A 25167-nucleotide genomic window follows, 5' to 3' on the forward strand; every position below is an offset into this window, starting at 1 on the left:
CAGACTTGAAATGGAAAATAAAAACAACTACCCAAAGTTAGAGCATGTCAAAACAAGAAAGAGCAACTCAGTAACTCAAGACAAAATAGAATTCCTTGTCAAACTGCATGAGTGAGCTAACACTCATAGAAGATAATTAAAATGATCCAAATGCTAATAGAAGACTGAAAATAAGCTTAATAATTAAGGAGTTTGGTGCATTGGATCCTCTTGGCATGTCCTGAACACTTAAAAGAACCAAGCACAGAAAAAAACCTAAAACTGCCATTCAGAGAGAACCTAGAACCTGCAAGACTATTCCATAATTCAACGCCTCTTCATCCAGGAATAGCTTTTTAAAAAATACTATGAATAAAATAAACAAACAAAACAGGTCTCCAGTCACACCCTGAATCAGCAGCAACGGCTCATCACCAAACACAGGGCAGTGAACGAAAATCATTTCCTCTCATGATATGCACTCGTATCTGTTTGAAGTTGCCCATTCAGCAGCTAAAAGCAAAAGGAAAGCAGCAACACAACGTGCCTGTTGACACACACAAATTGAATCACAATCTAGAAAAACACCGGCAACAATAGTGATGATCCATAGGGGCCAGTTTCTCTCATTACCACTTGTTTTGGACAATACACAGGTACAGACTTGCACCAACACAAAAAATGACAGCTCTGTGCAGGATGTTTATTTGGGTATTAAAATGTCATAGGGAGGACAAGCTTGGCAATTCAAAGCACCTGCCCAACCTGAAAATTAATTCTGTATTTTGTGAGGAGCTAAACCACAACACTTGAGTAGTTTCTACAGTCTATGTAAAGAGAAAAGAAGGGATGCAATTTTATCTAGACAAGCTACTGGGCTACACAGGTATGAAAATGAATATTGATGCAAATGTTTCATAGGGAAGGAAGCAAAGGCGCAGGGACGTGGTATGACTTAGACAATGACAGACAGAAAAGGAATTTGGCTCCCTTATCTCCTAGTTTAGCTCTTCCTTCATCTCAGCTTCATGGTCTGGCCTGTACTGACACAGCACTCATCTGCTCAGCCTTTGCAGGACCTTCCAAAGTCTGGCCCTTGCAAACCCAGACATGATAAGCATTATAATATAAGCAACAATATATTTAACCACCACCTGAATTTATCACATCTCATTATCACACCCAGGACACATAAGCAGCCTCTCAGCATCATTTATATCAGACTGGTCTCAACCAAATTTTTGTTGTCCTTCAGAGACACAAAGATTCCCTCTGTGCTTGAACCAAACCCTGTTCTGGTTTGCCAAGATGGCAATCCCTTCCTGGTTTGTAGATTTTGTGGCTTCTTTATTCCTTTACTGTCCTTAACTGTGTGTGTTTATCACAGGATTATCTAGTCTTGATCTGAGTCAGAGGCAGAAAGGGCATGACTTCTTTGGTGGTTTGTTTCAACAGTTAATCACCTTTGGAATTACTATTAAGTTTAGCCTTAACTTGACTACGTTAGACCCCAGGGTGGTCTAGAAGAAGGTGTCCCTGCCATGGCAGGGGGCTTGGAACTAGATGATCTTTAAGGTCCCTTCCAACCCAAACCATTCTGTGATTCTATGTCTAGTTATACTTGTTAGCACTATATTAAAAGCCACCCATAGATACATTTAATACTGTGGTCAAGTGACGTTTGCTCTTTTACTTAAATGAGAAAGACTGCCTTAAGGAGGGTAATCTTAAGTATTTTTGCCCCTTAAAATTATTCTTCTCTACATCTTTTCCAATATCGTAACACACATTAGCTCTGTGTGTGTTTAAAATGCCCAGCCAAAAGATAGTCTAAACCTTGACCCCTCCCTACTAATAACAATGGCAAAATAAAAAAGTAAGAATGCATAGCTGTGACTAGTCTGATTTATGTGTTTATTATTGGAACATTTACTGTGATTTACTAAGCAGGTGTGGCACATGAACAGTGAATCAGTCATGCTAAGTGCTGTACAAAACCCAAAAGACACAAGAGCTATGGCTAAAGGACAGAGCACAGGACTGGAGTGAAATTCTTGCTGGATGTCCTTGCACAAGGCCCCTGCTTCTCAGCTTCTGCACCTCTGAAATATTGACCATGCCTGTATAGTGCTTCAGAGTTGCTACAAAAAAGCATCTGTATTTTTTTTTATCTCAGGGACTGGGTTTTACAAGGAGAATCATGTTCAGAGATGGCTGGCAAAGCATGGAGTGGACTGTACAGTCTCCTTTGCAGAACTGGGATCTAAGAACACTTATTAGCTATCAGCATCTAAGAAGAGTAGAGATCTTCCATTATCATCCTGTGCTTTACAAACAACTATTAAAAAAACACACACTCACAACAAAGGTACAGCTCCTGAACATTTAAAATAGCACTTTTGCCTAATTAGAATTGTTGCATATATAGCTCTTTAGTTTTTATCTTATTAGTAATAAATCCTAATACTGTTCTCCCCAATCAGATCTCTTTTGTCTGTATAAACCTTCTCTCAACTTATAGTAACTGGGGGGGAGGGAGGGGCTGAGAGAAAATTGGTCAGAGCAAACCCACAGCAATGCTAAACTATCTTTTCTGAATTACAGACTGTCAAATGGTTTTTGAGATTGAGCATGGATTAGCTGATCATAATTTGAAATCCACTGCTAGCTTGCAGCAGAACACTCATGGGAGGTGATGAGCCCTTTTCCAAGCAGTAGAGCATTACACTTAACTAGCAGCAGAAGTCAGAAAAAATTATATCTTCTTTGGCATCTTCATGGTCAAGAGAATGGGAAGCTAAAGCCATACCTAAATCAAGCAAACATCCTCTGTGCATAAACCCCATTTACAGCATCATGAATAGCTTTTAACACCTGAAATATTGGTGAATGATGAATGGAGTCATGATAATTTTTTTAGTCCAGAGGAAACCAAATATTTGGTCAGAGAAGCTGTAGGTGCTCCAGCCCTGAAAGTATTCGAGGCCAGGCTGGACGGGGCTTTGAGTAAACTTGTCTATTGGAAGGTATTGAAAATACTGTTCCCATATATAATCTTTCCAAATTTTATGGAATTTAAAGTAAATTGAAATCAGCTTTGGTCTTGAATATTAGGCTTTGAACATTTTACTTACATTTTTGAGTAAGCACATACAGGTGAGTGTCACGGGCTTCTGTCATCTGCTCTGCACACATAATTAGTTTTATCAAGAATGGGGATTTAGAAGAGCCAACTGTCACTATCTGAGCAACCTCATCCTTATACAGTGTCTTTATGCCAGAGAATCTGTATCAGGAATAGCTTCAGCTCCTACTGTCCTACAGATGCATTAATAAGTTATTACAATACAACCCTCCTGAAATGAGTTTCAATTAGTGTTTTAGCTCAGTTTTACGCAGAGTTATCAATAATACACATAAAGGAGCTATTTTAATATATCTTGGCAATCAGGGACATGGGGGCAAAAATTGGAGAAGAACCTGAGCTCCAGATATCCGATACCTCTGAGGAATTACTTCAACCTGGTTACCCTGAGGACCAACATAGAAATCATGGGGATTAGGAGACTGATATAAATTTGTGTGCCTGAATGCACAAGAAAACAAGCAGAAAAAGCAGAGAAGTTGGTCCTACAGAAGATACACACATATGCACAAACTCTGAACTAGAACTAGCTCCTGTTCAGACACTTCATAAAGCTCCCAACAGGCTGTACCTAAAAGCAGACAAACATCCAGTTTCCTCTGCTTTGATTTCTTTTATGCCCAGGAAATTGAGGTTTTCAGTATGCTTTGTCAGAAGACAGTTCTATATTGGAGACCTGATTCCATTATATATTTCTCTCCTATTTTAAGTGGTGTTCAGGATTCTGAACCTGCCCTGGGATAAGCGTGAAGAATGTTCCCTGATCCCACTATGTGTCCACATCTGCAGGAGAAGGACTGGTATCAGCATTTTACCAAGGTAAGGAGAGCCTGAATACCTTGCCTTGGATCACTGAAGGAAGCAGAAATGCCCAAAAGTAATAAAAGCCTGCCAAAAATTTAGGTAGAAACCTGGTCATATTACTGAGCTTAACATGTTGAAAAAATTGCATAGTGGGGCCTTTTCATAATTTGACTAGGAAAATAATAAAAATCAGCATTTGCAGCTGGTGAGAGCTCTGCTGTTGTTTTCTGTTAAGATAAAGTGCTGAAATGCTGATTTGTTTGCAGAATGGAAAGTCAAAAAAACGTTGACTTGGATTTTGACAACACTGGGGCCTTTTTAGCAAAGCTTTGCTGTGGTGCATTAGAGAACAGTATCTCAGGTGCTTTGTGTCCGAGTCTCTTTTCTGAGACCATTTCCTCTTCTGACACTGTAGCCATGAAATTTCTGTGGTGCATCAGAGTCACTGAACAGAAAAGGAATCTGTATTATGTCACAGAAGGTCCACTTCGCCACCATTAAAGAAGGATACATATAGAAGGGTAAAATCATAAACACCCTAAAAGCTGTTATGAAATTTTTCTTGAGAAGGACAGAATCACAGTCATTAAAAAAGAATCATGTAATTTAACAGAGTCAAAGAAAACATCCAGTGGATTCATTATTCTACATCCAATGGACTAATTCTACATTTATGCAATCAAGTTGCATTACAAACTGCAATGACGTTGTAAATGTAATCAGGTAGAGAAAGTTGTACCCTTAGGTATTATTAGATAAAATTGCTGGCTTTGAAACTGCAAAACGCAGCTGGATACAGTTTGAATTACTTTTGTTCCACTGTCATAATTTCCAAGTTTTAAGTTTGATATAACAATCACGCCAGGAATATATGATGCCGATTTAAATCCTCAGAGCTACAAAAACAAGGTATTTTTTTAACTCATGGCTCCATATGTACATATATATATCACTACTACCATATCCAGATGAGTTTTACTGCATGTCAGCAATATAGAAGAAGTGCAAACAAATGGGGAGAGCAAGAGACAAGAAGGGAAAGGAAATACAGATCTGTTTTGGACTGTGTCCATGTTGAATTTTACTGTGTCAAACAAATTACTTCAACCTATTTTCAAAGTCCCTACTATAGCACTTTAGGTACCTGCTCGTATTTCCTAATTCATGTAACATTTATAGTTGGAATTCAGCACAAAACTAAACCCTTGCTTATTCCAAATGATTCTCCCTAACTTTGAGTCAGTCTTTGCTGAAAAAAGAAAAGTATTATTGAAACCTATTCATGTACAAAACTCACACACAAACTCACAGCCCTTTAATGTCTGCCCAACATTAAAAAGGGGCAATTTGAAAAATTTACCAGAGATATTAGCTGAAAAACAGAAATACTACCCTAATAAAACAGTGTTTAAGTTACCTCTTTGCAGCACCACTGGGATTATTTTGCTGCCATATTTTGAAGAGTTGTGTGCCCCACCAGAACTAAGTGATATTGTTGCTGTGATGATCAATATGTTTTCCTAAGCAGTCCTTACACAGCCTTTCATCAAACTCTACTTGACATAACCAGGTGACCTGATGATAACGTTAAACTCTGGAGCACAGGCAGACGTACTTCCTGCTGGCTCTTCTGGAAAGGATCCCTGTGTATTTTTGGGATGTTATGTCAAATGATCTCGGTGACATTTGCTGCTCTGGAATAGCCTCAGCAGAGCCATGTATTGCTGATAAAAGTTCCCTGAGGACACTTACTGGAGCTTCACGGTCATCGTTGAACCACGACACAACAACCTGTGAGCCTGACGAGTTGTGTGCTGCCAGAGATGGAAAAAGAGCAACCTGCAGCTAAACATAGAGCACCCAAAGCACACCGATGGCTATTTCTCAGTACAAGCAGTAATAACCAGGAATATCACCAGTTCTCTATGGGAAAATTAAAACAGTATTTACCCAATTTGACTATGAGGCTCAGAAAAGCAGGAATGAGGGAAGAAGTTAGCAAGTGGAGTTTAACCAAGATCTCAAATACACTTAAGCTGGCCTAACTCTAATTGTCACAGACATTTATATGAGGGGAAAAAAAAAAGCAAGCCATGGCAGATCAGGGTGTGATTCACCTTGAGCCATAAAATAATGATTAGATCATGAACTTAGGCAGAAGGAGACAGAGCTGAAAATCCCTTCTTAACTTGAGATCCAGTTTCCCAAGTAATCCCCAAAGCATTCCAAACTAGGTTCAAGGTGGCAGGGATAGTGCATACATCCCTGCCAAGTCATTTTATAAACTTGGCTTGCTTGAACTATTTACTGCCCGTCTCTAATATTCCCACCAACGAGGCACTTGTCCTGACGCAAAACAAAATCTGCAGACACTCAGAGAGAAAACAGACACACAGACATACAGACGCTGGGTTGTATAATTTGGGCTAAAGCTTCTTTAAAGTATTGTTTTTCCTCATCACAAAGAAAAACAAGCAGCTTTTAATTTTTAAACATTTGCTAGGCAGCTTTTGGTAGTTCACTGAATTGTTTTCTTTTAACAACGTAAGCTTAAAGCAAAATTAAATCTTGCCAAGATGCATGTTTTTCCCCTTTTTTTTTTATTATTTTATTGAAAATGCTTAAAAAAAAGATAAGAGAAGCAACTATCAGTCCAGACAGCATTTCCCTGATTTAATTGGGTTGGTAGTGTAGTTGCTATTGATTTGTCACTTCAGTCACTCCTGATTTGACAAGATCTAAGCAGAGCCAGGGTTACACTGAAATACCTGAGTCTCCCTGCATGGAACTTATGAAACACATTTACTGATGTTTGAACAAACCTAGTAAAATTATTTTCCTCCCTGGTGTTTAGACTACTGGTAAACCTTGTAAATTTTGTAACCCTAATACCAAGGCACAAGGCCAGCACACTGGAGGAGAAGACTCAGGCTGCTGATCATGCACTGCCTCACGGAAAGAAGTTTGGAAGAGGCATGAACTGTGTTGCCTACTGTTTGCTTAACAGCTTCAAATGGATAAAAATTCAAGATCCATAATAAACCCTGTGCTCATGCCACTTCCAGGGCGACAGCTGGAAGCATCAGAGATTGCACACACTGTGTGTGTCTGCTTTGTAGGGTGGCTGCGGCTCCCTCAAAATGTGAAAGGTTTGGCCAACCTCATTACCAAGGGTGCAAAAAAACGTTATTGTCAGTCTTGGAGCACCAGGCAGGCTGAATCAGATGTTTCAGTATCATTACTATTCCTTGTGCTTTTTTAATCTTTGTTATTTCCTCTTTATCAATAAAGTTTTTGTTGAAGCCAAAAGCTGAGCTCATAATACCCAGGAAATACCTACACTTCTTACGAAATAGAAATGAACTTGCACCCTACAGATCTGATGCTGATTTCTACTCATCACCAAAAAACTTTTTGAGGGCAGTCTATGAATCAAATACATTACATTGTTATAACGGGTTAAAAGTTTCCTATCAACTTATCTTACCCATTTTGTAAAGCCAATATTTGATAACCTTGAAACTCTGAAACTGAAATCGGATTTCTTATCGGAGGGACTCTCTTACGTTAAAACCACAAAAGCCTTAATAGTGGAGAACAACTGTTTGTACCAGGAGTAACATTATATCTTTCACTAAGACTATGTGGCAGCAGTTCACCAAATTCCAAACCAAGGCTAGTTCAAATCACCTTTCGGCAGAGGTAACTTAAAAAAAACCAAATCAAACCAAACCAAATCAAACCAACAAAAAACACAAACAAACAAACAAACAAACAACAACAATAACAACAAAAAAAGGATAAAAACCAAACAACAAACCCAGAAAATGCACCAAAGAAAAAAAATCCCAGAATTAAAATAAAATCTTAATAATCTTACACCTCCCTGAGATAAGAGGGGCGGCAGCAACACCTTCCCGAGAGCAGCGGCTCCTGGGATTTTGATGGAGCACACTAAATGAGCAGGATGACTGCTCTGTCCTGATAGCCTGGCTCTCCAACTGATCAATTTATTTGGGGAGAGGAAGGCTGGTGCTAAATCTTGCCATTCCTTTTAAACATAATCCTAACAGACCCCTAAAAATCCCCAAAATGAAATGCTGGAGATGATAAAGGACTCACAGGTTCCTTGTATGTGTGTTTGCTGCTCCAGGAGATCAGGACCATTCCAGGACCAACCTCTTCTCTTTGTGATCATCCTGTAACAGGGAATGACCACAAGGGGCCCTACAAATACTGGGATGCTGCTAGTCCTTGAACCTTCCTTTGACTGGTACCATATCCATGAGATGCTGCAAACTCCCCAGCACTGTGCCTGATCACACAAACAATGCTCATCTCCATATCAGAGGAAAAGGATGAGAGCGTTCAGTGCATTTAGAACTTTATGTCTTCAGCTGGCAGACGGGAATGTGCTTACAGATCATCTCATTCCAACCTCCTGCCATGGGCAGGGACATCTTCCATTAGACCAGGCATCTCTAATCCGCCTCCAAACTGGCCTTGAACATTTCCAGAGACGGTGCAGTCACAACTTCTCTGGGCAACCTGTGCCAGGGCCTCACCACCCTCACAGTAAAGAATTTGGTCCAGTCTAAATCTGCCCTCTTTCCATTTAAAGCCATCACTACATGCCCTTGTCAAAAGTCCCTCTCTGGCTCCCTTGGAGCCCCCTAAAGCTCTGGAAGGGGCTCTGAGGTCTCCCCATGGCCTCCAGGCTGAAGAGCAACTCTCAGCCTGTCTCCATAGCAGAGTGCTCCAGCCCTAGGGTCAACTTAGTGGCCACTTCTGGACTCTCATTCCAACAGAACTGGGTCTTTTTTATGCTGAGGACCCCAGAGCTGGATGCAGCACTCAGGTAGGGTCTCATGAGAGCACAGTAGAGGGGCAGAATCCCCTCCCTCGACCAGCTGCTCACACTGCTTGTGATGCAGCCCAGGATACTGATGAACATATAATATTAATCCATCGATACCACAACGACTCCTTCTACAAGTAGCTGCCTGCCAGCTCACCCCACATCCTCCTACTACCATGATGACATCACCATCTTTTCATTATCAGAAATACAGATTAAGACATATCTTGTTATAGAGTGTTTTGAAAGGAGGAAGACTTTTAAAATGAGAAATACTTTGGCTCATTTATGGGGTTTGATTGCTTTCTAGACTATACTCATTCTGAGCAATGCAAATAGACAATTTTCTTTGCACCATATTTTGTTGTCCATGTGTACAGCATACCTCTTTTCAAAGTAACTTTCTAAATACTAGGCACTGCTCTAATCCTGAAGGGAAAGGAATGGACATCCAAACACCTGTTTCCACTGCAAACAGAAGGAAGCCACAAAAGTTCTGTGGTACTCCCCTATGGATTTTAGTTTTGTTATTCCATGTAAAAAAAGCACAATTTCAGTTTATTCATTACAGTATACTGGTATAAGATCACCAAGAAAACCTAAATATACCTTCCACTGGGATGTCATTTATGCAGAAGCACTTTGCTTCTCCGGCACACAAAGAATTAAAATTAACCTGAGTTACAACAAGCTGGGTTAAGCACAGAGCAAGCACGACCTCCTGATGCTCACTTGCCCAGAGCCGCTGCCGACAGCATCTCGCACTGCTGAGTATCAGGCTTTTCTCTCTGGCAGCCTCTTCCAATTCCCTGTCAAACAAGTGTAGAGAGGGAATTGCTGCTGTAGAGTTTCAGTGTTCAGTAAAACTGTGCTTACATGAAATTCCCATGTGATTGAGGTGGTGGCAGACCTTACTGTTCCTCAGCTCTCCGCGCTCTCACCGTCAGTCTCCTTGTGTCCTGCCCCAGATTTGGGGTGGTTACCTCTGAACCAGGCATCTTCCAAGAACAAACACTTGTTCGCAAAAAAAAGTATCTCACAGATCCAGGTTAGGGCACTGTCAGAAAAAGAGTGAAATCGATGGGGATGGTAACAAACAGGTGTGATAACCACTTAACCTGTCTTGCCACGGCAGCTCAGCCGTGTCCTGGTGGTGCCCAGCCTGTCTGCAGGCTCAGGAGATCCTGAGCCAACCTGCATTAGGTTACAGCACAGCTCTTTTGTTTACAACCAGCTCTCTGCTTGTCTTTCTGAGGCTCCTGTGCTCCTGGTTGTTAAATAGAAAAGAGAAATAGAGCAATTGTGTAACACCTTTCTTTTTTTAACCTGAGACAGAAACTGTTTTTATTAGAGACTCTTTGGCTGGAGAAAAACAGCCCTTTCTGGTTTATTTGTGCCCGTGGAAGGTAGTTTCCTCCATGCCACATCTAGTGCCCTATATTTTCTCACTGAACTCTGTGTTTTCTGTATGTTTATCCAATGATGCAGCACAGAACTCTTTCCATTAAGTATTAATTCCACAAAAATCAAATTATGAATTTCTCATTGATCCCAACATCCTCTGCTATTAAAACTCGCCTCAAATCTGGTCTAGTATATTAGATTTGCCACTTGTCCCAGTATCTCATACTCCTCCAGAAGTTGTCACTCTTCTGTTCTTCTTTCCAGCCTTAAGACAGACAGAACAAGTGCCTTTTCCTTTGCAAATTCTCTCCTGGATCAGCCTTCCTGTTTATTCTCCCTTAATAATATCCTATTCTTTTCAAATTCACGGTCCAGAAAAGTTGTCACCTGTTCATGATTCTCTTACATATTCCTATTTTTCAGCTTTCCACTCACCTCTCCTTTGGATGTTCTTCTCTTTTTTTATTTTCCAACTTCTGAGCTGTATAATTTAATACTCTGGTTACATACTTTACTACACCACCTTCTAACTTTTAATTAAATTAGTGGCACCTTTCCAAAACATCAAGAATTGCAATTTTTCCACTTTAAATGGAAAGTCTCCAGGAAGATACCCATCAATTCTTCTGCGTGAGAGTCTCTGTGCAATTCTGTAATATGCATTATGCAGGAAGTCATATTACTAAAAATGTTCTTTCTGGAGTTATAAATCTTCAGGTGATGGCTCAGTTTAATGCAGTGCTCTTTTTTTCCAGTATCTTACGGATCCAGAACTTCACACAATGAATCTGGGCAATGACCTTCACTTTAACAGCTGATGCAGTCAAGGAACCACGTATCACAGATATCCATATCAGCCTCTGCAAAAAAGTGTGGGCACTAAAACAAATCAGTAGCTAAATGTTTGAATTCCAGAAAACATTTGTGATGACACAGAGTGCCAAACAACCCCACCAACCTGTTTTTTAGCCCACAGATGTCTCCATTAAACTCACTGTGGTAGAAATAACTCATTTCTATACACCAGAGGTGAGGTGTCTGGCTGTATGGACCCATGCAGGTCCATTTTAACACATTAAGCTCTGCATGAAGGATCTGCTGGGCATTTATAAACCAGAAATTCTTGCAAAATCTGTTTGCTAGGGAAAAAGACCTCACTGCTGGCTCGGTCAGAACAGGTGCACCTGAACTGACTGGTTTTGAAAGATGTGTGAAGAAGCTGTGTATACACATCATGGATGTGGCTGACATTTCAACTTACAGCCCAAAATATCCATCAGGGAGTAAAAAGCAATTATATACCCTCAACTTGAGAGAAGGGAGGGGTTGGAATTTGCTTTCCTAATCATTCAGTACTGTTTGCAAAGGGTCTGAGGTAACTTCCACATATTAATAATAATCCTATTGATTTACAGGGATGGTTTAGGCTTGGAGAGACCAAACACCTGTTACTGTTCCAGACCAGCTAGATGAGGTTTTGAGCATCCCGGTCTAGTGGAAGGTGTCCCTGCCCATGGCAGGGGTTTGGAAGGAGATGGTCTTTAAGGTCCCTTCCAACCCAAGCCATTCTATGATTCCATGATTTTACATGGGCATAGTGGATTTCAGCCTCAATGTGTGTAGAGGCTTTAAAACATACTCTGAACATCAAAAATCTGAGCTCTTCACTGGGACAGAGTTTGCACAAAGTTTGCCATTAATATGGTTGTATCTGTCGTGGGTTTGAACTGTGCCACTGATTTGAATGGCAAGATTTTAACAGCCAAAGAGCAACAGTCATACACAACTTGAAACATTCTGAAACCTTACCATATAGCAGGTGTACTCATTTTATTATATCCTCATTAAATCAGTTTCTATTCTCAGTTACCCTTCTATAAAATCAGAATGAGCTTCAGGCTGAGGAAACCAAGAGTAAAACTGATTTAGTTTTTACTGGTTTAGAAGAAGAAAGTATTGCAGGAAACAATCAGAGAACTGACACCTTATCTCAATTTGAGACCTTACGGCATCTGCTGAGGTACCAAATCATGCTATTCCCAAAAATGGAGAAGGCAGTCAGGATTCACAATGGAAAACCTGAAGTCCACAGCCTCAAGTCTAAAGTTAGGACACAGTACATTGCAGTCAGCAGGCTAAGAATAACAGAACAAACTCATGAGGATAGAATTAACAATAAAACACAGGAACTCTGACTTTCCCTTCACAACATTACCTAATTCTAATGTCATGAAGAAGAAAGCAGTGTGAGCGTGTGTGCAAGAGATAACAGGCTGTCAAAGCGCCACTTCAGCTCAGTGCCAGAAAATTAAAGTTTGATTATTCAGTAGAAGCTGAGCTGATCTGAGAGTCACATCAGTGTCCAGTTCACAGCACAACTTACCTTCACAAAGAGCTCGATTTCAGGGTCCTTTCCTTCCCCGTTGGCAGCAACAGAGTCTGTCATTTTTCACCCCCAAGGCCACCAGCTGATCTCCCGTTATTAAGTGGCAAAAGGAGGTTTCAACTGCACAGCGGGTGGGTTTCCCTTCCAAACTGCTCTCACAAAGCTCTTAAAATATCATTTGGAATTATGATAAAGATCAAAAGCAGTGGAGAAAACAAGTTTGCAGGTTAATAAATTAATAATAATTTAAAAAAGGCAGGCAGCAGAGAAGCAGTCCCTGTTACAGTTGTGTAGTTCTTCAGAGCAACAAGTGCTGCTGTGCTCTGGTACAGTATCCTCATCTGTCAGAGCTGCAGTCCTTGCTGCCTGCCCAAAATAGCCCAGAGCATAAAAAAAGAGGGTGGGGTTAACTCACAGGGGAGGAGACAAAATCGCCCAGAGCATAAAAAGAGAGGGTGGGGTTTACTCTCACGGGAGGAGACAAGCTCTTGGTACCTACGGCAGGATCAGTCTCTGAGCAAATAATTCTGTTCTTCCCCGTTTTCAACATTTCTGTCGTTCCCTCCCTTTATTCTACAGCTGGGAGCACCAGGGACAGGGAAGAAAGAAGTTCTGCAGCAAGCCTGGTTTCGTTGCTTTAAGGAACAGTGATGTTTTTTCCTGCTTTTCTGAGGGATGTTTGTCCTGCTCCTAGCTGTTCAAAATCCTAATATTGTTGTTGCCAAGAACAGTAAGGAAAAAAAGAGCCTGTGCATTGGCTGTGGCATTGGTACAAGGACTCTGCAGAAAAGCAGACTTTTGCCTCAGCAAAACCCCCCATGTGTGTGGTACAAAGGGTCACAGAAGCCAAAACTCAATATGCAAGTGAGAGAAGCATCTTAGGTGCCAGCACTTGATGGAGTTCAGGAGCAGAGGAATGGGAATGTTTGGGTCCCGTAATGATTTCTCAGCATGTCCCTTGGGATGCTGGTTGTAGAGGGGGGACAGGAGAGCGATGATTCACTGGGGTGGAGCATGGAAGAACAGTTCCAAAGGCCTCAGCCTGCTGCTGACATATTGTCATCTCTACTCCCTTCCTTCACCCTGCATTCCTTGCATGACTCAGAGGTCACCACACAGCAACCCTAAGCATGAGGTGGCACAGGATAGAAAGGCCTGACACAGCCAAAAGGCACGGAGGAAGGGAGTGCTGGCATGGGAGGGGACAGTGGGCAGAGGCAAAGGGAGTAGTGGGACCTCATCCCCATCACTGCCTGGAGAGACTTCATGTCCTCCTGCCCTTGGGAAGCCCCTTCCCACACTTCTGCCCCCTGTTTCTGTTTTGGGACCAGCTCACAGGCTGTTGGCAGCTCAAGCTGCCAGACATGAGCAGTTTTACCTTCCCCTTCTGACACAGAAAGGGATTTGAGGGATGGTTTTGACATGATCAAACACTCGCCTTTCCTGAAAGTGCTCTTAGCTGTGTGCTTCTGTGATGATCTCTGGTTCCCTCCATGACCTTTAGGCATTTGACACAGGTCCAGAGCAGTCACAGCCATCATCTCCATGGCCCTGTGGATAAGCTCTGTGGGAATTTCCCCAAACAGCTGCTTCGTGTGCACGCACTTCATGAAGGACTGAAACGGTTAACGAGCAAATCTCATTATGCTGTTGCAACCATAATTACAACATAATCAACATTATAATTACTGTAAAAGTGTGCTTATGGTTTTTAGATCTAATTAGCACTCATTCAAATAACTGGAAGGTTAACTGTAAGAGAATTAAGTGTTATTACTCCTTTGATTTCAAATTTCTACATGTAATTTTTGGACTAGGCACATTAATTACCAAACATTTACAGTGTGATTACTCTTAGGCCTACAGGCAAGCTTCCAAGGGCATGGGCTAAGTGTACTTACATGTGGCAGAAAGAATCATTGCATTGTAATTATGCATTACAGTTATAAAAGTCTGCCAAAAACTTAAGTGTAGTCACCATATCTCTAAAATGCATCCCTAAATAATGTATTATCAACTATACGATTATAAGACTTTGGGGTTTGCTGAAAAATTGTTTTGCTTTAGCACCCCATGATGATGTAATATCCCTTTAATGAGGTTTCCTTGGAAATAATGGGAAGTGGGTCAACTTGACTGAAGTTACCTGTAGCTCCAGCCTCACTGAAAACACTGTTTTGATATAGGCAAGTGCTTTGAACAATTTATGTCACAGAGCATATATATTGGCTCTGGAAGGGAAAACGCTACCAGCTGCGAGCACGGTAAAGGAGGTAATGCTGCTAATGCTAAATCAAAATGTTGAAATAAAATCAGCTTTTGAGATACCGGCACTTACAAGATGTAATGCATGTGACCTATTTAGATGTCTATTTTAGAATGAAAAATTGTGCCCTAGAAGTGTCTAACTTTTTCCACTGGTAATAAAGGGAACCCAGGGCAGCGAGATAAACACATAATGGTCAGTCAAATTCTCCTGTAATTATTAAGTAAAAGAAATCTGTGGCTTTAGTGCCTGACTTCTATGCACGTGCCATCTCCCACTTCAGAAGTTGTGCGTGCCTTGCACTTCTTAAAGTTAAACTCTATATGTAGCAATTTCAGTAGAGACTCATCGTGTAAAAACATTTAAATCTTTCCCTCCTGATTACTGTCTGGGTTTAGTGGTGTGTTATAATTAGTTTGCAGACAAAGATTATTGTGCTGAGGCTCAGCAAAACAGAATGGAAACTGTGCAATACCGAGAAAAGGAGCTAAGATGCCCTGAAGCATTTTCATCCTGACCCAGATATAAAATACTGCAGGAAGGGTCAGATCACACCTGGTTCAAGGTGATTCTGGACAATGGTGCCCCTGGAAGGTCCCTTCCCCATCCATTTTTACCCATAAGGCATCACCTTGCTCGCATTCCTTGCCCCAGGACTTGATGTGGGATGCTCAGAAGCTATAGAAGCTGTAGACTGAATACCACACATCTGGTGTTCCAGCTGTGCTTTTAGGTATCCACAGAGAGAATGACGCAGCCCACCTCAAAAAAATGCTGACTTTCAAAAATCTCCCTATAGAATCCCTAAAAGAGACCAAACAAGTTCTTGTTCATATAATGATTTTAAAAAGAAAAAAAGGTTCTGAAAGCTGAATTTAGGATAAACATTGTAGAAGGCAGTGAGTAGGAGGGAATATATATATATATGTATATATGCACTACTTTAGGAATCTATTCATGCATTTACTGCTTTTCTGTCATATAAAACTGACTTATCGCTTACATCTGGGTGGAACCTCTTTGACTATAATGGTTTTTACTGCCTACACAGCTCTCTGTTTTGTATTATGAAATCAGCTCTTTCTTTGGCCAAATTAAGGGTAAGGTACTGATAAATAATTAGTACACTCTCATTTTACTGTAAAGAATGAGTCGCTTAGTTTGGCCTATCATTTTCTCACAAGTCAGAAGTAGCAGAGGCTTTGAGTTACACACAAGAACATTAGACACTCAATTATGAACTCCTCATAAGCCAGGTCATTATAGTTTGAGGTTTTATGAGATATATAAATGAATATGAGCACGTCATCCCATTAATAAAAGAAGAGAACAGCTTCAGAAAAGGAAAAGCCACATCTCCACATAAGACCTATTGTAGGTGAGCCGTCGCACTATCAGCTTTCACGGGCCTGATCCAAGCTTCACTTCCAGCAAAGATTTGTCCCGAGGGGGTGAATCAGAGGCCAAGCATCCAGAATGTAATTCTATCATGCAGTTCTCAAGCAGGCCGCTAAGTTACCAAGAAGGATCAGGGCTCAAAGCATATCCCTCTCCAGATGCTTCTATCCTGCTCATTCCATAAGAGCGGGGTATTACAGGTTTTATGCAACACAGGCAACATATTTCATTGTTGTGATGAAATGAAGCAAAAACTTGGTGCCACTGCTGCAGTAAATGGTATTTGGGGCTATGAGTTTACCTGGGAGTTATTTAACTGCTTAGCTGCCAAAACCCCCACACCTAAGCACAACCAGGTAGTAACCCAGCGTGTTTGAGTGGGTTATGAAAATATCTCTCCCAGGTTCAGGTCTGAATTACTGGCGATTTGCAATTGCATTTATTGCATTCTTGTAGCTTTGACATGCTAATTACTCAATGAGTTAACAACTCCAATGAATCAATCCAATCATTTTAGTTTCCTTTTGAATTACAGTGTGTCACTATCAATTTCTCGATTGATGTACAGAAAAATCAAAAGGATTTGTCTCCGATATTGGGGGCTTGACAGAATGTTCCCCTTCACAGATGTGCAAGACATGCAAGGAGGTAAAAGCTCTTTTTATCAGCCTCATGACAAGGTTGGGCAAGCAGATATTTCTCCTCAAGTCCAGAGACATACAGTACATCAAAGCATGTTGGTTTGACAGAAGAACTGGGATTTTTTTCCTTCTTATAAATTGTCCCACACTCAAGGGACAAAAGACATCAAGGGATACAACAGCCGTGCAGCCTGAATGTCCCAAGAGACAGGATGGGATGGCAAAACCAAGGCCAGAAAACTTTGCAGTACATTAACTGGCAAACTGGAGATGACCCATTCTGTAACTCAGACCTTAAGAATCCATCAAAGCCATGATCTACAGGAGCTCTCCTTTACCTTATTATGAAAATGCATTATTTTAGCTCTAGAAGTCTCTGGCTGAAACTCTTCTGTTTAACAGAAAGGCAGATCACTGGAATCAGTTCAGACTGGAGTTCTGCAAAGTAAGTTCTATTCCAAAAGCATGAAGCTATTTTTAAATATAATTATGTTTTCACATGGATGCAGCATCAGACTTTGCTGTAACATTAGTAAGCATTAACACTTTTCAGAGAAAAACCCACTGCTGTTCAGTGTGAAAAGGGATTTCATTATGGATAATTGTCTCAGTGCTTGCACTGAGACAGCCACAGGCATCCATTCATAAGGAAGTGGCACTGAAAAGGTACAAAATCATCTCCTAATGCTGCATTCAGTGAAGAGGCTTCTAGAGGGCAGCAGTTTATTCCTCTGGTTTACTATCATTCCAAAACTGTCATTTCAATTAAAGACAAAAGATACTTTCAACCAGGACTGAGACTGCTCTGGAAAGTAGTATTGTAGGGAATACAATGGAGAGCGTTACAGATTGTCCCAAACTGTGGGCTATACGGATAACGTAGCTGATGAAAGGAGGAATGTAGAAATCCTCAGCCCTTGCTTTTCAAAATAAATCCTCCATGCTGTTAAATGTGATGGAGAAAAACAGCACCAGGCAAATGTGATGTACCCATTATTGTTGACTCACTGCTGTTATAGAAGTGAAATGACATGATTTTACTTACAAGCCTGCAACAGAGTAACTACTGCCTATCCCTATCTTACTTTACAAGAGTTCATAGTGCAAGTCCCTATTTAGATTATTTCTGCTCACTTCATGGTATGCTTCTTGTCATAAACTAAGTCTAAATTAATTAGGATTTGAAGCACATATGTGCAAACTAGGATTAAATCTCCCTGAAGCAAAAGACCAGCACACAACACACTACTCCAATCCCAATTTACGAATTATTATTTACAGAAAGTGTTCAAAATGGCATGTACAGCCTATGCAGATCTCAGGGTAGGTTTCAATTTCTCACAGTAAATAAGGCCCAAAGAATGCACAGTTGCTGCTGATTTCATTGGATATATTTGTGTTTCACACTCTTGTTTAGCAAACAATTTGGCTGAGAGCAGAAATTACTTTCTACATTCTGATGCACATTATGTCTAAAAGATGAAACCTTTAACAACTCAGTTTGAAATTACTCATGACTCAGGCTTATTCCCATGGGTTCACATGTTGGCATCAGTACCTGCACAGCAGGTTGTGTGCATGGATCTGCACACTGGATTTCAGGATCCTCTGTGGTATATGTACTGTTTTGCTTTAAAAAAGGGCCTCAGGCTTTTGGCTCCCTTACAAACTCACATTTGATGAGTATGAAATAGCCAGGATCAACATCCTTACATCTCTCTATGGGGCAAAGTGCAACCTCTGTATATGGTCCACCTGGTCAGTGGCAGTGCTGTACTCCTGGGTGAGTGCAGCTGGCTGACCTTGAGCCTTACAGTGAACTGGAGAACTCTTCAGTTCTCCTTAGAAAATTGCCCTCATTCATTTTTCATTTCACCTTTTGGTACTTCTTCTGTGATAAAGTTTCCATGAAGTTTGCCAGCTCACTTTCCTTAGTGCATCACCTCAAGTTGCTATGAAATGAATGGTGAGTTGTTTGCTCTTTTTTTCCATCTTACGAACTTCAGCATAAGAGTTCAACATCTTGAAGCACCTGATGTTGACCTGGTGATATCTCATTTTAGTTTTTCTTTGCTGAAGACCCTTTTCACTGAAGAGTTAATTCAGACAACCAGGATGAATTGGAGGAAGGTGGTTAGTTAAGCACAGATGTGAACTGCTCTTCTGCAAATACACTCTAACATTTTTGCTGGTGACCACCATGCACAAGTTGTTGGGATTTTGCAGACCACGTCCCACATCCTTAAGAGACAGATGGTGGCAACCATTTTTAAAGAGCTTGGCTTAAGACTAAAAGTAAATCTTAGTGGAAAATTCAGCTCTGAGCACAGTCTCAATAGCCATGGGGTCTTGTTTAAGTCTCTGAGAATTGGGAATACAGAGTAGTCTTAACTAGGAAGACATAACATTTTTTCCTCTTAAATGGAAAATTTTCAAAAAAATGTTTTATCTTTTCCCAAAATCACAAAATTTTCACAGAGCATGTAGCAGGTATCACTTCTATAAGGAAGGTGTGGGCCCTCAGTCACTGACTGCAATATCTGGAAGACACCTCATAAACCACTGGGATGTCAAAGCTCCAGGGTCCTCTTTGCAGTCCCAGTGCTCTGATCTTGATTATGACTATGGTAAAATTCTGTAGCAAAGGGATTGGGACCTACATCAGTTAGAAAAGTGCTGATGAGACATGGAGCCCTTTACTCCTTAGCAGCTTCATCCCCTTTCTAGCCAAGCATCAAGTAAGATTTGGTGCCAGACAAATTAATAAATATATATAAAGGTATCTCGTTATATCGACAGAGAGACTAAATTCCCCTGCAGAGGATGGCACTGATAAGAGATTCTTCAGTTAGCTCTTTGCTACAAGAGCTTTTGAAAGGTCAAGAAAATTGACCTTCAGAGAGGAGAAGCAAGGAGTTCAGAAGGAGGAAGTTAAATGTGTTGTAAGGATTGACTCCTCTCAGCTCTGATATCCATCTACACCACACAAGTCAGTGTAAGGGGGTTTTTAACACCCCTGTCAATGCCGGGTCTCTGGACCAGAAAAAGGCTACAGAACTACCAAACCAACATGCTCTGCAATCATCTCATTTGCCATGAGAGATCGAGCAATTAGGGCAATAAAATAAAAGGTAAATTAATGTCCTTATAAGTGACCTTTTCAGAAAATTAAGCATATCAAACCAAAACTGAAGGCAATTTAGCCCGGGCATCTGTCAATCTTGACAGGTATTATAAACCCTTCACTGTATTATTGTAAACCAGAAAAAAATTAAAATACTGTAACTAAAATGAAGAGGAACACACACATACAAACTTCACGGTGCAAAGCTTCATAAAATCACACAGGAAGACTCAGAGCAACTCAAGTAATACATGTGGGAATAGTTTACTATTGATAGGGCTGATAATGCTGCTGATTTTTAAGACTTCCTAATGCTTTCCCTGATTACATCCTGTTTTCAATTCAGAGTAACTTTTGCCAGACTTAGAAAGGGGAGACTTCTTTATTCATCCGAAGTGCTTCAGACACCCAAAGGTTTATCTTGCAGTGCACTCAGTCACTGAAGTCCCTGATGCCCCAGCCTACAGCTTAAAACAGAAGACAGGCAGTGCTTGAAAGGGAACAGAAATGCAAGGAAGTGACCCGATTTCCCCAGAATCAACAGCAAGCTAAGAATAGACTTCTGAACTCCTCAATGCCAGCTTAGTCAAACCACTGTCAAATGAAAACACGTTTGTTTATCCAAGTGTTCAGAATTCCATCGTCACAAAGCATGCTCCCCATACAGGTGATTATATGTGCGTATATACAACATTCTTGTACACAAACCCACAGATATTCTGCAGGCACAATTCCAAAGACATTCCACCTGCCATGCTGTGCTTGGAAAACTTGCTTGGAAAATCTGACCTTCAATGTATGTCTTTTTTTTTTTTTTTTTTCTATAACTTGGTTACTGCCCCCATGAGTCACACAGTCCAGTGTGTGTCTTGACTTGACAAGTTAATTGTTAAGTGGGATTAGACAGCAGGGTGTTCTTTGGTCACATATTTTGCGGGGACTTGGAGAACACGGTCTCCTCCCTGGCTGGCAGTCGAGGAGGGAATGCCAGGACAGCTGAGCCACTGGCCAGGCTTTTATACCCGTGCTATTTTTAGCTGTTATCAGCTGTAGTGTCAGGGCCAATCCGCGCCCGATGCCGGCAAGAAACTCTTGCTCTGTCCAAACTTCACTCTCAGCAATCTCACAGGGAGGAGCCAAATGACTCTGAATTTGCTGCTCTGAACTTCTGCCATTCATTATAAGGGCTCATTAAAGTGCAAACACCGAGTACATGAATAGTTACTGATTTAACAGATAAGCATCCTGCCTATATCTGCTGAAAATCAGTAAATTTAAGGTGCCTCATAAAGTCCATTAAAGCATGCAGTCCTGAACTGTGATAAACATAAAACAATCTGTGTGGTTTTTACAAGGGTGCTCTTTTTTTCTGTCCCCGTGTAACTATGCACTATGTAACTAGAAACTACTTACTGCTGATATTTACAAATCCATGTGCTTGCCAAAGAAAGGGAAGACAGACTGGTGCCTCCTGAAAATAGGCCACATGGTGTACAACATAGGCCACATGGTGTAAAACTGATTTTTGACACTGGACTTTTCTCCAGCATATTTGTTTAGCATCTTTTCATGGAAATATGACCTTGTAGTAACTTTAGGCTCTGAGAAATTGTTGGTGGGGTTAGACTGTTCAGACACGGACCTGAAGGGCCGTGTTAGATGCCCTGGGGTATCCTGCCCAACCTCCAGCTGCTGCTTTTCTCAGGATCAGGCTTCTAATGTGCCCCAGTAGCCGAATCACTTTTGTAAGAAAGATGCATTTTCTCAGATGTTATTTGGCCAGATTTATCAGGTGATCAGAGTTCCCCATTAGCTGGGGTGACCCAGTTGTGGTCTTCCAGTACTAAAGGGGCTATAAGAAAGATGGAGAGAGACTATTTACAAAGAGTATGTAGCGACAGGACAAGGGGGAATGGCTTAAGACTGACAGACAGTAGGTTTAGATTAGATATTAGGATGAAATTCTTTACTGTGAGGGTGGTGAGGCCCTGGCACAGGTTGTCCAGAGAAGTCATGGATGTCCCACCCTGGAAAGTGTTCAAGGCCTTGTTGGATGGGTCTGGGAGCAACCTGATCTAGTGAGAGATGTCCCTTCTTATGACAAGGAGGTTGGAACTGGATGATCTTTCAGGTCCCTTCCAACACAAACCATTCTATGATTCTATGATTTAACTTCCTCTTTCACTTAAACACTGTGATTCTTCCCTACTGTGATTCTTCTGTAAGGATTCCACAGATTATTAAAAGAGAAGTTCTTTCTATTCCTCCTTATCCGAAAACAATCAAGTGTTTAAGTAGAAACATAATTTTATTAATTTTAAATTATTGAGAAAAATGTGAATTAAAGTTCTTTTATGCTAAAACATTAGGCACATGGTTTATTCATTTCAGGGATAAGCAACAGAGCATTCAGCATGCTGCAGCACTGAGCTCCTGGACAACTTACTGTTTTTTTTTAAACAACTGGGATATGAGTGCTGTCTTCATTCTTAACAGCACTTCTTGATGGCTTGTGAAAAAGCCCATGAAATGTGCAAGAAAGGTTACCCACCATGCCTGAATCACAGTGTGATATTTAAGAAACAAACAAACAAAAAGCTAAAAAAAGAACTCTTGGTCGAACAAATCTACTCTACGAAATTCAGTATTCCTGAATGATTTTCTCCAGTATTTATCTAGAAAATTCACAGCTAATGGATATTAAAATTAGGAAGAATTTCTAATGACATTTTTGGCTAACAAAGACCCTCTTGCAATGAGGGGCCACCAAAGTATCAGTGTTACAGATAAGGATGCACGTATTTATAGAGCAAGTATAAGTGTGAGGCAAATATAAAACACCTCTTCCGGCCAGATTTTTAATGAAACAGATTTTAAAATAAATCCAAAAAATGGCACAAATACATGTCAGCAGAAGTCAGAAGACTGATTAAATAACTACATATTCAGATGCAAAGCTTCCACTATGCAGCAGTGAAAAAAAAAAAAAAGGCACCTATGTGAAAGAAAATATGTGCAGTAGTGGATTAGTGGATTACTATGATGACTGGCAGAAATGGAGACAAAAAGGATTGTCTGTTTTAGCCCAAAATCATCTGAGGATATATAAGACTAAACTAAATGCTAAATGCAAGAATGAATGCTAATGGATCATGCTGACACAAGAGCAAGGATGTATTACCTGCACATGAATAAAGGTCATGTGGACATTACAGTCAGGTGTCAAATCATCAGAGCAGTGATGTTCTGAGACAGATTTCCAGAAATAATAATAATAGTAATAGTTTCTAAAAAGACCTTGATCACTTTAAGTATTACATTCTCAGGCTGTCTGTACAGAAAAAGACCCTATTTCATGTTCCAGAAGGTCACATCCAGTCCCAAGAATTTTTTTTCAGGTTAACAGGAACTCTCAAAAAATCATCCTGGTCAGTGTGCAGATTTCTACCCTTCTGTGCCTCATTTTTTATAAACACATAAGAAGGAAGACAATGTTTTTCTCTCAGAAGATGTGTTCTCGAGTTTTGCTTCATTAGCACCTGTGGACTGGTCTGGGGTGACAGCATGGAGGCTGCAGCAGAAAATCAATCGACCTGTGAATCAAAAACCTGGCTTGAAACACTGCTGGATGTACTGAGACCAGACCTGTGCACCAACTAATTCACTTCTCCTCTATCCCTAATTGTATCACTGTAACTTCATGAACATCACTGACGTCTTACAACGTTATCACAGATGTATACAAAGAATAAAAAATCAACCATGATTGTTGAGATCTAAATATAAAAATCACACCTGCAGGTGACAAATCAGTGAGTCATTTTAGAGTGACGTGCCTGTGCCTTCTTTTATTTTTGTTTCCTACAGAAGGTGGTTTCATACAGATTGGTAACATTTACCATTAAGCAGTGGTAAATATTTTAAAAATTGCCACTGATAGAGAAAAATATTCGGATATTTCTTTTCTGCCACAACCACAGGGTATGAGAAGACACTGAAGACATTTCTAAATAAACCAGTAAATTCAGTAGCAGTAGAGTGGAAAACTTCCCTCCAATACACAGTCTTATGACCCAAAGAAACAAAGAAAATTTTCCTTACACAATTAAAATCTTAAGCTGTGTTTGAACTGGTAGCAATTAAAATCTAATATATTCAGTTGGCTTTGCTTGTCTGCTCTGGTGTCTAAAATAAAAAGAAACTATAAAACAAATGCAGTTGAAAGACATATGGGGGTTGCTGTTATAAAAAATGATAAAGGTTGACTGAAGTTAAAGAGTGCTGGGTTTCAGCCATGGAAAGATGATAAAATGCATTAGATTATTTTATCTGGTTAAGTTACACTGCCCAGTGAACAGCAGTTCAACAGTGCAATATTGCACCTCTATTGTTGATCAGCGTGGACCCTGAACCAAAAATGAAAATTAAATAGCTTGGGGGGTAGGGGGGGAATCAATCTGAAGTTTGTTTCCAAATATTCAATACTGGAATTCACTTCTAGTCTAATCTAGTAATCCAAGATCTGTACTGAAGCTGTCACTGGTGGCATTCAATTTATTTAACTTCAGGTGACCAGGCTATTGCATTTAGTGAAAGTTTATGGCTTGATGCAGTTGCCTAAAACCCAGATATCCAGCAGCACTGAAAGGCCCTAGGACAGCTGAGGAAATCCATAAATATGTACAAGAAAGGATCCATGGGATACCTGTGGCCTTCTGCAGAGGCAGCTGGAGGCCAGGAAGGAAGCCTTAAGACGTCTAAACCATCACTGGAAAACTGAGCTAGGCCCCTACTCCACACAAGGAATGGAGTCTACTGAACAACCAACTTCACCCTACAGCTGATGCCTGCACTTGATCACCAGAATTAACATCCCATTGTGCTATTTTAGATAGCTTTTTGTTGCAAAAGGAGCCTGGACATCCTGCAGAGAAGTAGTTAATGGCTTACAGACACACCTTAAGTTGGGTAAGTCAAATCTGACCCTTGATACCTGAAGAAAACAAAGTGCAGAGCAGAAAAGCTGCTTTCCTTTTGCAGACTCCAAAAAAATTTACACATATCAGTTGCTCTGCAGGGATTATGTATTATTTTGTGTATGTAAAACATCAGTCTCAGTAGAGCTGCTTTTTAGGTGCTTCTGCAATAAGCAATTAGAAATA

At 40.6% G+C, this 25167-nt stretch overlaps 1 protein-coding gene across 3 annotated transcripts in view; it reads right to left on the reverse strand.

The window, feature by feature from the left end:
- The window catches only part of CLIC5 (chloride intracellular channel 5), an 84213-nt gene that overhangs the window by 48682 nt on the left and 10364 nt on the right, over positions 1-25167 (reverse strand). Inside the window, exon 1 of one of the 3 annotated variants that reach the window (XM_027886569.1) lies at positions 12574-12933. The exons of the other annotated variants lie outside the window; for them this stretch is intronic. Within the exon in view, the coding sequence (XP_027742370.1) occupies positions 12574-12636 (63 nt within the window). The 5' untranslated portion in view covers positions 12637-12933. Of the gene's footprint in view, positions 1-12573; positions 12934-25167 lie in introns of those variants that run through there. 3 annotated transcript variants of the gene reach the window in all.

This window comes from Empidonax traillii, unplaced genomic scaffold, assembly GCF_003031625.1.
Source record: "Empidonax traillii isolate 1590-97213 ecotype Southwest subspecies unplaced genomic scaffold, ASM303162v1 scaffold190:size869923, whole genome shotgun sequence".
Taxonomy (NCBI): domain Eukaryota; kingdom Metazoa; phylum Chordata; class Aves; order Passeriformes; family Tyrannidae; genus Empidonax; species Empidonax traillii.